The following is an 11,869-nucleotide window of genomic DNA, read 5'->3' on the forward strand; positions in this document are numbered from 1 at the left end:
CAACTGGCCTCTGAGCACACATCTCAAGACATAGAGATCTAGCTCATTGTTGCGGAACCCGGGGCCACGGAGTATTTCTATCATGGGTAATTCCGGAAGGAGGTTTAGCAAACTCGCAATTGTATCTTCTTGCTTCTTCTGCTCCCCCTTTTGGTCTTCTTGGAAGGTGAGGCGTGAGATATCAAAACTTCGGATGAAATGACCGAGATGGGGGTATCGATTCACTTGAGCGCCGAGCTTCTTGATGGTGGAATGTTTACTAGGTGAAATATTCTGGTATAGGGCGGGAAGTGCAGCTGTGTGGAGGGTCCGAGATGTGAGGAGACATGAGTAGAGAGCACTTTGAGCTAGAGGTGAAGGATCTGAGGTGTTGGGATCATCTGAGTATTTTATTAGTGGATAATGAAAGACAATAGAATTGAAGTGTATGTACTTAGAAGGGTGTCGGCAAAGTGGATTGAAGCATCTCTGGCCGTAGCTAAAGTAAGGGAGAACAAAATCTCACTCAATATCTCGCAAGGAAGCCGCTCAATAGCTGAATGACCAGCAGAGCGAGAATGCGAATGTGATGACATATTTTCTCTCCGTGATATGATAGTGATTGTCTCTTAGAATAGGGGTCATGAAAGCTAAGCGAGCGAACTCAAAATATATCCAACTCCTTTCTCTCCACGCTTTATTTTATCCTCGATATAAACTCATCTCCTATTATTCTACAATCACGTCTTCTTATACCCCCCTCTCCTTAATGAATATCAATCGCAATTCCTTACGCATCATCATCATCCTACCACGTGCAACACGCACGACATAAGCCGGCTCCCGTATCCCACCCCGCCAAGAAGAGGAGGATCCAATCGCCCACAGTCTTAAATGTAATCGTGCTTGACTGTGACTAACAACCTCGCCTTGTAATAGAAACCCTCTTTTTTTTCCTTCTCTTTTTACGTAACTACCATTTCCTGAAGTAAAAGTTGTACCTGTAGCGGGGTACGAATAGCCGTATTATGCGGGCTAAAAAAGATTGAGAAGCTCGTGGACTGGGGGGTGGACCGTGAACATGATTCTTTTAGCCACTTGAAACCTATATTTGCGGTTTTCTGTTCTAGCGGGAATGGAAGAAAATCTGGGGTTGGAGACGTGGCAGCGGTCTAATGCAAGGGAATAAATTCCCCATGAAATGTATTATTCTATAAACTCTAGGTCCAGTGCCATGAGACCGCGAGACCTTAAGCATGTGCCGTTTTCGAACCCGTGATGCCAGAACAGTACTAGACTCTTCTCACACTCTCTCGAGAATTGAACGGCAGCATGCGACCATTATTGAAAGGAGAATCATTTTTATGAGTGGATAGTTTAGCATTGAGAAAGGAAGTACCGGTAGGTAATGGAAACGTAACGCTCGAAAGTAGGTTGGGACAATTGAAAAGAACAATAGTATGTAGCTTCAATCGAAAAGAATTTAATCACTCCACTATCATATTATGTACTCCTAGGTAGTCATATTAGTTGTGATCAGCGGGAGTGACTTGCCGATCTATAGGTACTTAACGTATGAACGTTTGATATTGACGTTGAGGTTTTCATAAGAGGTTTTGGGGTCTTTCAGGGGTCAGCTTACCTCGCCTCTACGTGGTAGAGAAATATTTGACAGCAGCCGAGGTCGGGGTCCACCCAAGCTAAGCTCAACACCTCGCCCGTCCATTCTATATATTTTTACATCTACCTACGCCTATATCTTCCAACTCTTGTGGCAAACGCTACATTTTCCTCTGTGGATACCCTCATCCCCCAACACGACCTCCACAATGGCAGACCAAGCCGCCAAAGATGCCGCAATGAAGCAGCGCATCATCTCGCATCTCAACGCCGGCCACCAAGACTCCTTGTCCTACTACCTCCGCCACTACTCTCAACTCTCCTCGCGCGCAGCCCGTTCCCCAACACTGACCGACCTGAGTCTCTCCTCCATGACCCTCCAAACAGCCGACGGCAAAACCCACACAATCCCCATCACGCCCCCCATGAAAAGCTACGCCGAAGCGCGTCAAAAGAGTGTCGACATGGACCGCGAGTCCCGCGCCGCATTGGACATCAGCAGCATCCGCATAACCTCCTACCAGCGCCCTCGAAGCGCACTCCACATCTTCATCTTCGGGCTGTGCGGCATGGCATTCACGTTCTTCGCGACGCGGCACAGGATAGTGCCAGGGACGTGGTTTTATGATAATGCGCTGCCGTGGTTCCCGGGCGGTCCGGAATGGTTCCATTGGGCGTGCAAGGCCTTGTTTGCGCCGACGCTGCTGCTGCACTTTTTTGAGGCATTTATGTTGGATCGGACGAGGTTGCGGAAGTATGGGGTCGAGAGGGGCTCGGTGTTGTGGTTCAAGTGGATTGTTAGTGCTTTTGTGGAAGGGTTTGCAACTTTTCAGAGGATTGATGCCATGGTTAAGAGGGAGGAGTTGGAGGCGGAGAAGGCGAAGCATTGAAGGAGCTTATTGCGCTAGTGATCTAGGATATATTTCAATCGAATGCGCTGTATATATTTGGACACGGATCAGGGCTGCATACACGGGGCGAGACGTTGATATGGTCATTACGACCGTTGATATTCAAAACGAGACGTTTCCAACTGGCTATATATGCTATGCATTTCGTCAACCGGCTTTGTGCCCTCGCCGGCTATATTCTGCTCGCGGATTTGTCCATTGTTCCTCCGTTATTGAGGGCAAGAATAGCCTCCTGCATTTCCTTCCTGAGCACTTCAATAATTGAAGTTAAGCTCTTGGCCAGTACTGGATTCCTTCACCCCATGCTATGTCCATGACGTGGAACTCCATGTGTTTTGAAGACGATAAGTTCTGCTTCCTATAATATTTGTAAGCCCAAATGAAAAGGTAGCAAAGAGAGTCCGGAGGCATGCTGCATTTTCTTCTTTATCTACTCGGAGTACGCAATAATATCAGTTTGCTCACTCCGCAAGCAAGCAGGCCAATTTTTCAGTCTACAATTCTATCTATCTATTTTTATTCTAGCGGAGGTGGAGCTAGGAAAATCAGCCTAAGTGGGTTTGAGCATCAAGCCTTAGTTGCGGGTTATTGCGGGTGCGGGGTCCGGGGTACATATTCTCCAAAACAGCCTGGTGGGCCTGGGGAGCTAATTAATACTCTTCTTTCATAAAAAGAACAACAGGTACCTATACTTCATTAATTACTACCAACTCCCAACAAGTACACAACATCGCATACACCCCCACTCATATCTGACAGCTCACTTATCAGTGCCCGGCCTCTACGCTTTCGAACTGCCTTCTAGAAGTTAAACCCACTTCCCGAACTTCTCCCCTCACTTTTCGGGGTGGATTTGTATTTTGTTTTACCGGCTGGTTGTATTTATATTCTTCAAGTCAGCTCATCAAATATCGACCAGCTATCACCTGCGCAACCGGATTTCTGATCTTTCTAAGAGTCTTTATATGAGAAGTAGACTCGCAGCTAACAGTTGGTATCACGGCATACTCGCAAACGGGTATATCGATTGCGCAACCGTGGAAACAACAGGTTTCCAAAACCATTCCAATCCTAGATGCTATGTAGAATTAAAGACCGCTGAGCGGTAGGTATCTCAGGGAACTAGTTGGTGGTTGTGGAATGACGAACTCAGGTTTTACTCTGATGCGAAGATGAGCTGCGAGGCGCAGAGTAAGTGGTAATGTACGGGTACCAATTATATCAACTTGGTACCCGAATATCAGGGAATCAAAACATCTGGCTTGGCTGAACTCGAATATATATGCAGATTGTCTTTATCATTAGGGCCGTGAAGTGGCAATGAAGGGTAGACTTCTCCGCAGAGATATAGAATTGGCAGTCGCTGGATCTCAAACAACAAGGAGGGAAATCGTTGAAAATGAGGTTCTGATCTGAGGTAAGTGGTTTCCGTGTTCTGCATTTGCACTGTTCGCTCCTTCCCTGTCCTTGGACATGATACTTCAATCTGCATATCCAAATCTCACGATCCGTTCTGCACTTCACAACTTCATCATCACTACACCACCATCGTTGCTCAAAGCTTTCTTATCAGTCACCACTGTCGTTGTCCCATACCCGGCGGAACATTTCTACCATACACTCATAGCCTACTATACTATATCATACCATACCAAATATGGCCCGCTATCGTGAACACCCAATCCACGCCGCCCAATACCAACATGACAGCCATGGGTCTGATGGTACCGGCAACCCAACGATAGACACCATCACGGACATCACTGGTACCAGACCCGTCAGTGGAGCTCATCCTCAAGATTTGGAATGAGCACTTGGAGCGAACTCTGGGTTACGTTACAAAATTTGTCGACGAAACCCTCGATTCCTACCTCTTCATCGGGCTTACATACCTAGCCTTGGAAAACAACGAGTACATCTCTTACGACCTACCCGGCAATGAAGACTTCGACATCATGAAACTCAAGCATAAGAATACGGTCACCAAGGTCCACTACAGGGGGAATGAAGTGGCGGATCGGGTTGTGGGGAATAATGAGGAACTGTTTAGCGCTGCTGTGGGCTTGTTACGGGACAGGGGATTCTCGCCATTCGATTGCTTCCAGATCTGGTTCACCGAGGACCATCTGCCAGTTTCGCCGTGGAGAAAGTTCACCAATTTCTTCAGGCGTGAGAAGAAAGGCAATAAACTTTGGACCAAGGGGAAGGGTCAGGCCTCAGCCGGACAAGACGCTTCTTCAGCGGCTGGCAGTTCCGTTGGAATTGAACCACTGCTAATTGATATGAAGGATGAGAGCACTGACGCAGAGGATTCTTCTGGCACTTGGGAAACCGTTTCTTCCTGTTGAAGACACATGGACATCTGTGCATAAAAATGACGAGGTGAATGTCTTGGTATTGTTATGGATTGGTCGTGTTTTTCGTCGGGTTTCACTCTTGTATCCCCATAGCGTTTCGTATCTCTCATCCAGTAATAACAGCTGTCAGCATTGTTGAATCAGCCCGAATATTCTCCTCTTTGCAAAATACCGTGATTTCTCTTTAAATAAAGAAGGAGCGATGCGTTTGAAGTCAAGAAACCCCTTTACAGGCAAGAGCCGGCAAAACAATCCTTCCTTCCCCTTTGTTAAGCGAGAACCCGGTTTCGGAGACGCGATCTGCAGCAAACTCGTTCCTTCTCCTTCCACCTTGATGCTGCCAACATGCGCATACCTATCTAACTAGTGAGGAGCGATACCGGAGTGCGATATGCAACAAAAACTTGGCAGAAGTATGGCTCTGTGGACTCTGCTCGATTTCGCTGTTGAATCCCCGGCTCGAAGGTCTGCTCTAAAATACACAAATTTCAAAAGGAAAGGCGGGCTTCATTTTGAAATCAACGTCCCTTGATGTTACTTTTCAGCAATCCAATCGTTACCATCACAATGTCAACTTCGATGCCCCTTGGAGCAATACAGTTTACTGGCATTGAGGGAGGGGCTTTGTTCCTTTCAACCAGGTATTTCAATGATTTCTGAATCACCAAAACCATCCTTGTTTACGTAGGACTTACGCAAATAAAGGTAGAATGTCCAAGACGTTTGAACCCCCGAGAAACACTAGATACTGGTAGCGGATAGGCGAGGAAAGAGTTTGGAATAGTCTGGCATCCGAACCACTTCCACTTCTTTGTTCAGAGAAGACGGTGCTTGCTTCCAGACCGAACATCAGATTTAGAATTGCTACCATGCAGCCTGCTGGAAGGATATATAATAAAGCTGCTTGTCCGCACATCGGTCAGAACCTTGATCAACAAATCCGCTACCGATCAAACCCAAATCGGATACTCAGATCAGAGAGAACCTCGTCTTCGATACCCAATATTCCGACTCCAGACTTTGAAAATGCCTCCAAAGAACGCGAGGAGGAAACCAAAAGATAAGCCTTCCATGCAGGGACCAGTTGTCAAACTCGAAGATGACTCGGAAGTTAAGAAAGGGAAACGAGCTCGTGCGGAGACAAAGTCTCCAAGTCCCAGAGACCATCAACAAATCTTCAGCGAACCAGGTCCAAGTATGCCTTCGGCACAAAGATCCCAGCAGCCCCAAGCTGGAATGTCTTCAAACCCAGATGGCCAGCCTGCCAGCACCACACAGCCCGCCCAGAACGCCACTACTAGAGCGTTTCCCCCCACAGCTATGCCTCGCGAACTCGCACCCAATACTCCAGCAGATGTCAACAGAATGCAGGGTGTTTTGAATTCACCTCGTATACCCCCGAGTTTCCGCGCATCGAATATCAGCAACCCCAATGTCAGCTATGCGGGAGGCGCCAGTGGTGGAAATCCGAACCCTGGCAACCGAAACTTCAACAACCCTCAACCCTTTCGTGGTTGGAATCCAATACTAGTTGCCGCTGGTGATCCGCTCCTCGTCTATTTTTATCTGCCGTTGAATGGGCTTCTCGGTGTGTCTTACCAACAGTCGGGACAGGGCGTGGTCTTTATACCACATGATGCCACTTTGTACCAATTCAAACGCAGAATCATAGACTTGGTTTATTCTGACTTCTTCAACTTCGAAAGCGGAATAGGACCAGTCGTATTTGAAATTCATAGGGTCTTCGTGAGATGGGTCTCGATAGACGGACAATCGACTACAAATGAACTCGTGTATGATGAGGAGCTGGGTAGGGCGCTGGCAGCTATGGCTAGAAGAGGATTCCGAGATGAGCTTCACGTCTATTTTGTGCTCATCCATCCGATGTCGGATGCTGCTCAGCAAAGTTCAAGCTCAAGTGGTGGAGAAGCAAGTGGAAATGCAAAGGGAAAGGGAAAGGAAGCAGAGCATTGAAAGGGTCGCAACGGCAGGAGAGGACTTGAGGCATTCTTCAGGCTCAGAGCAGATAGAATGACTGAGGGCTGTGGGTCACACTGAAAACAATCGTATGAATGGAAAACATGGCTGGAGATAGACTTTTGCCAAACCCCTGTGATCTTTTCTTGCTGAACCCTCCACACCTGTATACCCCTTCTCAATCAATGCGGTTGGAAAACGAAATCGTTCAGAGTCTTTACTTAATCATATACTAACGAAATAACTATTCGCAGCTGAAAAGTAATACACAATTCAGGGGGATGTAAAACCGTTACTAATTTCGTATTTGACTTCTGATGCCCTATAAAATTCAATCTTGTGTTTTGAATTGACTGTAAGATGGTTTGCGTAATGTCTCGTTTGAGCTAGATGAAAAGTCGTGTGAGTGTATAACTGAAACTGTTGAGAAGCTTCACGGATGGACAGGATAATGTGGCACAAATTTGGAGTCATGAAAGTGTGGTGAATACGTAGTCAGATACAAACCAAATTGATGGATATTGTGATTTCATTTTCTCCCATTCTAAGTTTGCACGAAACACGCCTGACTCTCATGATACGTATGACAACAATCATCCAGACACGTGTAGACCGGGTGATTCATGAATATATTGGTTTATAGTTAAGAGCAGTTTACTTGTGAATCTAAAGTAAGATTCACGAGTAAACTGCCTTGATTCGTGAATAACGTAGGGGAGTTTATGAATCACTTTGCAAGCAAACCGAAACATATAAAGTCACCTCGCGTCACGAAAGAGAGGAGAGATCCACACCCTGCAACTACTCATCTATTTTCAAATACAACAACCCCGACCCCTGCCTCAAACCCAAACCCAAACAATATGAACCAACACCGCAAAGAGCCCAAACATGCCGAGGGCGAAGAGAAATATCACATTCTGGTAGAATACAGAGCAATACTCCCCAGCGGAAGCAATTTCGGTGCTGGGTTTGGAGTTATTTACATGCCCAAGAATCCGCCTTTCAGTTTCACGCACCTGGAAACAGAAATCGACGCTCTCGTGCACCCTACGAAAGAAACCCTCGACCTATTCCCGTCAATCAGGAAGACCATTGAACGTCTAAATCAAGGACAACACACGATGCTGATATCTGTGTCTGTAAATTGGGCTTTAGGAGGACAAGAGTCGTGCAGAATCCTCGTGGAGAATCAGCAGGAAGCTGAAAGGGTCTTTGGCATGATCGTATGCCGTGGATTCAAGGATCACTTGGTGGTGGTTTACGAGCAGGCATAAAGCGAAACAACGATGGAGATGGAGATGGAGATGTAGGAGGAGTCAACATAACACGTGCGGAATGCCAGATGGAATGAACCTATTCTAGAGCTTCACTTGAACCTCTAATTATCAAATGCGTTTCTCTATGTGACGAATTGTGTCTAAAGAAAAGTTTCCAATATAAGACCGAACACTTGAGATCATTACTTCAAAAACAAACATAGATAAAAAATAATGAGCAGTAAACGCTCCCATATCACAATACAAGGAACTTCTTTGTACATTCATTTTCATGTGGAGGAAGTTGCAAACGCTGACGAGTCTGGACGGTGGCATTGTGAGTGGTTCATGGATACATGTATCATTACTTGGTTGGGCAACGAAGCTGCTGCTGCTAAAGATACGGATGGTTTAACCAAACGAAAGCGTGATCAACAAGAGCAAGAGCAAGAGCGCCAAAAGACCAAGCATCGCAAAACGCCCCCACGGTCGCGAGTTCCAGTTCTCGTCCCGCGCCGACCAGTCAACCCCAGCCCGACAAGCGCAAGGTGAGCAACGGGCCAGTTGCTGAAGCAGCGCTGATTGTCTCCTCCTGCGCTAGAATCTGGAAACGTGGAGGAGGATGGTGTTGGGAACGGCTGCAGCGTACCGCAACATGGGTGCAAAACGTGATGCGATAATTAAACAAATTGATGCAGTGGGTGGGATGACTTTTTGCACGCTTGGGGAGGGATTGGGAAGGAGAAAGTGGGGCATATCTGCCGCGTTGTTGAATACGGAGTATTAGATATCCAATAGCGAAACATTGACCTTCCTATGTGGTTTAATTTGGAGAAATTCAAAAGACTGGGAGGCTGTCAGTAAGTGAGAACGATGCGCGAGGTACAGTACACTCACCGTGTTATGTGCATGGAGTAGGGATTTCAAGCTTTTAAAGTAAAAGACCCATCATGCCAGTGAGAAGATAACTTGTTTTTTCACACCCTATCTGACATTTTTATTCCCACCAGGTGCCTAATACCAGCTAGTTGATTCCCAAAAACGCCCTTCCCAAAACTCTCATCTATGACACTTCTTCAATCAACTTGCCACCCATTCCAGCTCCCTTGACAGTATTCTGAAACATACTACCGATCGGAGCTTCCAACCACTCTTCCGGTACGCCAATACGGTTGCCGTCCTTGTTGCTCACCCATCGTACAAATTGCGGCCTAGGTTTCTGGACATCGTCGTCGGGGGTGAATTCGCCATTCAGGTCTTTGCGGCGAGCGTTGGTTTTGGGAGCTTGCTTTTTGAGGAGCTTGTTGATTGTTTCCATCTGTGAAAGATTAGTAGTATTCAAGATGTGGACCGCGGAGGTATGCAAGCCTTTTCCTCCTCGTTGCGCTTCTCGCTCAAGTTCTTTCTTCGGCGAGCCATTTCGGCACGACGCATAGCGTGCTCTTCTGCCGTCAGGTGCTTCTTTACTTGGACCTCTGTGGTTTGTTAGTATATCATAGGAGAGTGGATCTAGGGCTTTACCATCTGGCAGGGCTAATAGATGCCCGCTTCCGCCCTCCTCAAGTCGTGCGCGTTGTCGCTTGGTCAATTTGTTGAGATCTGGGGTTGAAGCACGGCTGCCACCTCCTGGTGTCTCAAGATCGCTATCTAGTTCATCTTCCTCTTCAGCCTCCTCTTCGACCTCGATTTCCTCTTCCTCGCCTTCGGCATCTTCCTCATTGCCCGTTTGCATACCCTCTTCTTCAACCTCTTCTTCTAGGTCGCTCTCCAGTTCACTCAACTCCTCGTCGTCACTGCCCAATTCGACCTCCTTTTGCTCGACAGTTTTGTTGTCAGGTTTAGAAGATGGTTTGGCCGTAATGGTCTGCTTTCCGGACTGGGCTTTGGAGATTTTGATGGTTGGTGGAGGCGGCGCGATGTCCATATCGACATCACCATCCGCATCGTCGTCACCTAATCCATCATCCTCGGCATCTATGTCCTCCTCATCCTCTAGACTATCCCCCTCGGCATCTTGATCATTCACATCCTCCATTTCCTCATCCTCGTCGCTATCCGACTCCAAAACATAGCTCTTTCTGACATTTCTAGACCTCTTGCCTTCAATAATCTCACCCCCAGTGAAGGATTCCCTGCTATTCACCGTGACAGACTGATTCAACGGGCTAGAGCGCGTCGCTTCTCTAAGCTTGTTGGCTGAAGTTTTGACGGTGAGACTCAATCCCCGGGTTGAACTTCCTGGAGGAGCACGTGAGACGACAGCTGAAGAAGTTTCCGCCGCCTTGCGACTTGATCGCGATGGTCTGTCAATGATAACATCAGCAATTACCTCTTTGGCCTTTGTTGCGGACGAGCTCTTCCGCTGACTGCGACGGGCTGGCATAATGGATAGAACGTGGGATAAAAAGATTTGAGGCTGGAGGATTGGGAGGGGGCTCGGCCGGAGATAAGTTGGTGTTCGGGTCGTCGCCTCGATAAGCTGAGATGCGATGCGGTCGTGACGGCTCGCGGGAAGCAGCAGATGAGGAAGGCGCGTGCAGGGTAATACATCCAAAGAACTACCCGCGCCTGGCTTTCTTTGCCTCCCGCAAACGCGTCGTCCAACCAATCCACGAATTCTATTTGTACCTCAGGATTTCTCAACCCATTCATGAGTCGTGACACAGCACAACACTCTAAATCTTGACCAGGGTTTAAGCGCCCTCAAATCATTGCCTCTCAAAAATTGAATATATGATAAAAAAAAGAAAAGCACACTTGGAAGAGTAAACGCAACCAACTTACTTGTTCTTGCTCCTCTCCGCCGCTTTCCCAGCCTTTGATGGTTCTCCTTTCAGGCCGGCCCAATCGTAGCCCTCCTCCGTGCCCTCGGAATCCGTACTGAGCCTCCTCTGCTTCTTACTAGCCCGATCGGCTCTTCCTGACATGATTATCCAGGCAGGGGTGGGAAGAACGTTTTGCAATGTGCGACGGTGGTTGCTAAGTGGAGAGGAGAGGAGAGAATGTGGCTTATGTGATGGCGGGTATATGTATATGTACGTATGACGAATTAAAAATGAATATTTTGATAAAGCTAAAGTTAGTGCAGAGCAATGGTTGGTGATGAGGCCAACGCAACTTGTGACTTTCGATGTTAGAATCAGATCCGTGTCGGAACAAGGTGTGAGCTCATAGCCAATAGGATGCCGAATATTCTTAGTCAGCCTGTTTCACGTGCCTCGGCCCCAGAAATCTGGGGAACCGACGACATTCAAAACACGAATGCGCCAAACTCTCTGTCTTGACTTTCCGCGTTGTACAGTATGAGTGATTCGGATTCTGGAGAAAAGAAGGGAGGTGTGCCTTCATGGCAGTCTGCTAGCCCAGAGAAACCAACCAAAGAAGAGGAGAAACCAGCTCCAGAAACAGAAACAGAAACAGAAACAGAAAGTCGAGAAAAGGTCATGGAGCAGGCGAAGAGATTCCTTGGGGAAGATGAAGTGAGGGATGCCTCGACGGACAAGAAGATTGCATTTTTAGAAGGCAAAGGACTACGGAGTGACGAGATACAAGAACTATTAGGTGTATCTCGGAACGAGGAAGCCAGCAATCCTCCCCAAGTACGCCCCTCCACCCACCACCTACACCTCTCACTAACCCCCCCCCCCCAGGTCTCCCAAACCCCCACAACCTCACCTATTTCTCCTCCTCCTCCACCAACACAAACATACAACCCCTCACCACCTTCCCAACCCCCAATAATAACCTACCCCGAATTCCTCACCAC

At 47.5% G+C, this 11,869-nt stretch overlaps 2 protein-coding genes across 2 annotated transcripts; one reads left to right on the forward strand and one right to left on the reverse strand.

Moving 5' to 3' along the window:
- Positions 1-1,808: 1,808 nt before the first annotated feature.
- Positions 1,809-2,489, forward strand: LHYA1_G004826 (uncharacterized protein; the record flags this gene model as incomplete). The annotated part of the gene is made up of 1 exon (XM_031149781.1): positions 1,809-2,489. The coding sequence occupies one exon, from the start codon at positions 1,809-1,811 to the stop codon at positions 2,487-2,489; it is 681 nt and encodes a 226-aa protein (XP_031005587.1).
- A 6,677-nt stretch (positions 2,490-9,166) lies between these two features.
- Positions 9,167-11,030, reverse strand: LHYA1_G004827 (uncharacterized protein; the record flags this gene model as incomplete). Its single annotated transcript, XM_031149782.1, has 2 exons — positions 9,167-10,721; positions 10,888-11,030. The coding sequence occupies 2 exons, from the start codon at positions 11,028-11,030 to the stop codon at positions 9,167-9,169; spliced, it is 1,698 nt and encodes a 565-aa protein (XP_031005588.1).
- Positions 11,031-11,869: the final 839 nt, after the last annotated feature.

This window comes from Lachnellula hyalina, assembly GCF_007821495.1.
Source record: "Lachnellula hyalina strain CBS 185.66 chromosome Unknown contig00061, whole genome shotgun sequence".
NCBI lineage: Eukaryota > Fungi > Ascomycota > Leotiomycetes > Helotiales > Lachnaceae > Lachnellula > Lachnellula hyalina.